This window comes from Furipterus horrens, unplaced genomic scaffold, assembly GCF_987537825.1.
Source record: "Furipterus horrens unplaced genomic scaffold, mFurHor1.1.pri manual_scaffold_4, whole genome shotgun sequence".
In the NCBI taxonomy this organism is placed as follows: domain Eukaryota; kingdom Metazoa; phylum Chordata; class Mammalia; order Chiroptera; family Furipteridae; genus Furipterus; species Furipterus horrens.
This window is the reverse complement of record NW_028327174.1, coordinates 148908674-148914032: the sequence shown is the minus strand read 5'-3', so window position 1 is coordinate 148914032 and position 5359 is coordinate 148908674. Positions and strand designations below refer to the sequence as shown.

At 42.6% G+C, this 5359-nt stretch overlaps 1 protein-coding gene across 1 annotated transcript; it reads left to right on the top strand.

Moving 5' to 3' along the window:
* The first annotated feature begins 2329 nt into the window (after positions 1 to 2329).
* On the top strand, positions 2330 to 3013 carry TPD52L3 (TPD52 like 3). The gene has a single exon (XM_090275205.1). The coding sequence runs from the start codon at positions 2330 to 2332 to the stop codon at positions 3011 to 3013; it is 684 nt and encodes a 227-aa protein (XP_090131331.1).
* The last annotated feature ends 2346 nt before the right edge of the window (positions 3014 to 5359 follow it).

Genomic DNA, 5359 nt, shown 5'->3' with positions numbered 1-5359 from the left:
TTCGTACTTCATGCCATGGGAGCATGTTAGTGACTGTTGGACTCAAGAGTTCTTTTTTTTTTTTTTTCAGATTTAATGTGTTTTATTGATTAAATTATTACATTTGTGCCAATTTCCCTTCCCTCTGCTCCCCTCCACCCGGTGGCCCCCCTCCCTCCAGTTGTCCCCCCCTTTTAGATTATGTCCATTAGTTGTGCATACAGTTCCTCCCAACCTCTCTCCGTCTATTCCATTCCCTCCTACCTTGATCCCCAATTCCTATATCATCTCCCTCCCTTTCCCCATTCCCCCTCCCTGTTGACCTCCCCCCAATATGCTTCCCGTACCCACAGTTCCTCTTCCACTCTCGTTGCCTATTTAGTTTGCCTTTGTTTCATCTCCCTAGCTTCTGTTTTTTTTTAAACCAGTCCCTTTAACATCTCATATAACAGTGGTTTGGATCTAATGAACTCTTTCAGTTTTATTTTGTCCTGGAAACACTTTCTCTGTCCTTCTATTCTGAATGACAATTTCGCTGGATAGAGTATTCGTGGTTGTAGGTTTTGGATTTTCATTACTTTGAATATTTCTTGCCAGTCTCTTCTTGCCTGTAGGGTTTCCCTTGAGAAGTCAGCTGATAGTCTAATTGGGACCCCTTTGTACATAATTCTTTTCTTCTCTCTTGCTGCTTTTAAGATTCTCTCTTTATCTTTAATTTTTGACATTTTGATTATAATGTGTCTTGGAGTGGTTCTCCCTGGGTCCAGTCTCTTGGGAACTCTCCTTGCTTCCTGGACCTGCAAGTCTATTCCCTTCCCCAAGTCTGGGAAGTTCTCCTTTATTATATTTTCACTCAATTTTTCAAGTTCTAGTTCATCTTCCTCATTCTCTGGCAAACCAATGATTCTTATGTTGGGCCTTTTATAGCTGTCCCAGAGGTTTCTGATCCTTTCATTGTTGCTTCCCATTTCCTCTCGCTGCATTGGTTGACTGCTTGTTCCTTCTCCATATTCCAGTTTGTTGAAATGAACTCTGGATTTTATTTCCTTTCCTTCTGTCTCGTATGTGGTTTTGTTCCTTTCGTTATGAAAGTTTTTCGCTTCTTTCATATCTTTTTCCTGCTCTTTTGTGAATTCTGTAAGCCACCTGATAACAATGGCCCAGAACTGAGCCTCTGACAGGTTTCTTATTTGTTCATCTGTCAGGATCTCTATCTGCTGCCTGGTGAGTTGTGTTACCGGTATTTCTAAAGTTGCCTGCCTCATTTTGACAGATGCGTTTTGTTTTCTTGGGCTGGCTGTCGGGGGCAGTGCCTGTGTACGCGTCACAAATCAGCGACCGGCGGCTGCCTGTCCGCGACCTATTTCGCAGCCCTGTGGTGCTTTCTTTGGGGGCGGGGGTCCAAGATGGATTCACACAGTTATTCAGCTAGGAGACCGGGATCCGTCCTCCCGCCCCCCTGGGCCTCACTGTTCAAGGCGATGCGGCGGCCGCTCTCCCCAGCTCCGGAGTCGTGCACCGCCAGGGGCTTGCGCAGCTGGGATTCCTCGCAGCCCGCGGCTCCGGGTGCAACCGCAAACAGCACTGCCCTTTTTAACTCTTACCTGCCCAAATGGCACCACTGGTTTATAACTTCATATGTTGGACTTCCGTGTAGTTTTATTTCCTGGAATTTCTAGTTATCCTTTGTTTTGAAGTAGTTGTATTCCTCTATAGTTGTAGAGGGAGACCTAGCGTGTCCGTCTAAGCCTCCATCTTGGCCGGAAGTCTCAAGAGTTCTGAGGAGACTTCAAATCTACTTTATGTGTGGTTCTAGGAGTTTCTTGGGGTCACTGTGGGAACCAGGGAATGGAAAGTGGGTAGGATGTGAGGCCAGGAGGTCTAGACTCCCTGCCCCATTTGGGGGCAGATTTTATTTCCTTTATATATTGGGCTTTTTCAAAAAAAAATTTTTTTTTCAGTACAAAGATTTCAACTGATTTTCAAGGGTTTGAAATGGCTGATATCACACTCAGAGGTCCGTAAGGGGAATCAGACTTGGTTAGGAAGCCAGAACCTGTCACTTACTGTGGCAGGAGGGAAAATATTCAATCCCTCTCCTCTAGTACTAGTTTCCACACTGCCTACCTCACAGACTCACCGTTATGTCAAAACCCTACTACGAGTGTGGGAGGCGTCAGGATTGAGCCTGGGTTCTTCAGCAGCTTCCTTCAGCCAAAAGTCCTGTCTCCACGACCCCCCTCATCTCCTTCACCCCTCACCCAGAAGTGGACCCCACAGGCCGAGCCGTGTAGTCGGCGCTCTAGGTCTTCAACCCAGGGGCAGTGGCGTTGATTTCACCCGCTAAGTTATGGATCCTTCCGGCCTAGAGTCCCACCTTACCAGCCAAGAGTCTGATGCCGCAGACCTAGATATTAACTCTCCCGGCCAAGATTATTTCTGCACTAGCCACGAATTCGACTCTCTCTACCAAGAATTGGACTTGGACTCTGTTAACGAAGATCTTTCTCAGTCCGTTACAGGTGCCATGACAGAGACCTTTGAGGGCACATATGAGTCCCATCTGACTACTGAACCAGAGGATTTCACAGAGGTCAAGCAAAAGGAGCTCAAATCCGAGCTCACTAAGTTGGAAGCTGAAATTGTAACCCTACGCCACGTGCTAGCAGCCAAAGAAAGACACTGCAGGGAGCTCAAGAGGAAGCTGGGCCTCACAGCCTTGGTGGGGTTGAAGCAGAATCTGTCTAAGAGCTGGCACGAAGTTCAGGTCTCCAACGCCTACATGAAACAAAAGACCTCAGCTGCTCTGTCCACCATAAGCTCTGCCATATGCAGGAAGCTTGGAGACATGAGGAAGTTGGCCACCTTCAGATCCTTTGAAGGTCTGGTGGAGACCATCAAGTTCAGAGTTGCAGGTGGCAGAGAACTTGGCAATGGCTGCCTTCCTTCTTCAGCAGAGTGCGAGGAAGATCCAGCCCTGGTTTCTAGGAGTGGGAATGATCCAGTTCTGGGGAGTGAAGATGATCTGGTATAGGGAACTGGGGATGACCAGCTTTCCTTTCTGGAACAGGAATGAGCACGTTGGTAACCTTGCCTGGGCACATACCTAACCAGTTCAAGAACTCCCTTCTCTCATCACAATTGCAACTCTGCCCATCAAAAACAAGCAACCTAACCACAGTGGTAAAGTTAATTCAGAAAGTGGACAGAGTCCAGTTTTGAGAAATGTAATGCCCATTTTCACACAGATATTTGCTGCTGTTGAGATAGAAAATCCAACATTTTGTACCCGGTTATTTTATGCTAAAGTTTATAGATGAAATGCATCACTAATGAACAAGACAGTGGCTCTAGAGGGGTCTAAGGCCAAAGTCCAAACTCTTTTTTGGAAAACTAGTCTCATCAGAAGGCAAAATAAGTTTCCGCTTAAAACTGGGAAGAGGCCTAAAGTAAGCTATGAATTTATCCCCTCTCCATCTCCTTCCTTCACAAAATCTCAGAAGGAACCTTGAAAGCTTCATCTGATGATCAGGAAAACACATTTTTCTCTGAGACCCTCAGAAAGGGGAAAAATATTAGTAGACTAATTGTTACATAATATTATAACTTTTATAAAACTTGATTTTTTTAAGCTCCTAAGTAAGTAAAGTAACTAGCTTCAATTTAGGAGACTGTTAATTACTTTGGATTCAAGCAAAAATTGCAACTTTTCTTTGCCTTATGCTTTGTTATCTTTTTATATGGCAAAATGAAGGTTTTAAAGTTTAACCCTTTGGTGGCATATCTCTGCCACCTAAAAGGAAGAAAGTTGTGTCTCAGTTTTGCAGCAATACCTAGTTACCACCTGTAGCTGAGGGGCTGGAGGGAAAACAACATAGCCAAATTCAAGAAAGATAAGCCCTTCTCTTAAGCAACAATTAAAACATAACGCCCATCCCCTGTAATGATGACCATTATGCCTTTTAATGGGCACAGCTAACTGATTACACATCATTTGGTCACTTTGACTTCACATCTGTCTTTGTTTATAGCTAACCCCAACTGAAAGGAAACAGAATCCGACCCTCAGTATGTCAGGATAGTAGGAACCTGGTTGCGTTTGTTTGAACTTTTTCATATCTGATTTTTACAAGAGTTGTGATGTTTTTTGTTTTTATTTTTCTTTTCCACATTCAAAATGCCAGGATCTGGCAGCCTCTTTCATTCCTCCAGTCACACTGCCTGAGGTAGAATTTTGTTTCTTAAAGGCTTTCAGCAGGGGGACTAGGACATTGACCTGCATGGGTATGTATTGATAATGCCTTGCTGCCTAAAGGTAGTCCCTCCAGTATAAGGAGGTAATCCTGTTCTGTTGATTCTTGAATATTCCCCCTATATTTCTCCTGTTTTTCTATAAGCAAAACCAAATACCACTATAAATGCAAAAGGACTTGGTAAACTGTAAAGTCACTGACATATCCCAACCCTCTACAGATTTCTGAAGACAAAGTTTTGCTTGACTAAAAACAAAATGTTCAACTATTTTATGTTTATTTTTTAGTTTGTTCTGTTTATCAACCAAAATGGTTTTCTATGCTAAAGAACTAGAGACAAATTTGTAGCATGCAGAAAGCCAAAATAATCTAACAGGCAAAGGCCTTGACCCCATATTGCAGAATACCTTGTGTTTGAGAAAAATCTCAGACTGACACCATGGGTCAAACCCAGAACAATTATTTTATTTAGTAATTCAAACAAAGTAACAGTTTCTCCCAATAAATCCTCAACTCATTGAGAGCAGTAAAGAACATACATATTTTTGTTCATCGTTGTATTCGCATACTTGGCTTAGGGTTGATGTTCAATAAATACTTGTTGAATTAATGAATCAATATCACATACTTCAGATATCAGATCTTTGATCCAAGAGATTATCAATAGCATGAACTGGTTGACAAGTTCCTCAAGCTTTTGAACAAAGCACTTGCTTCCCTATTCAAAGACAATTTGAGACCCTACTACATGTCAGACACTGTGCCAGGCTATGAAGGGACAGAAATTAATTAGACATGATGTATGCTCTCTAGAAACAGATTTTCAAATTGTTACAATTCACTTAAGTGGTTGCTAAAATAGAGGAAGTGTGTGAAAATAGTGTTCATCTCTGCCTTGATAGGTCCGGAAAAAGTTCATAGAGACACAGAAAGTCTTAGAGGACTAGTAGAAATTTGCCAGACAGATAAAAGTAGAATGTTCCAGACAATAGCCAGAGAAACTAAGTCATGAATGAATGTAATAAAATATCATGTTTTAAGTAATACCTAAATAAACCATTGTGGTTAGAAAGAAAAGCACAAGTGGTGAGAGATAAGGATGGAGAAATAAGCAAGATCACAAATAG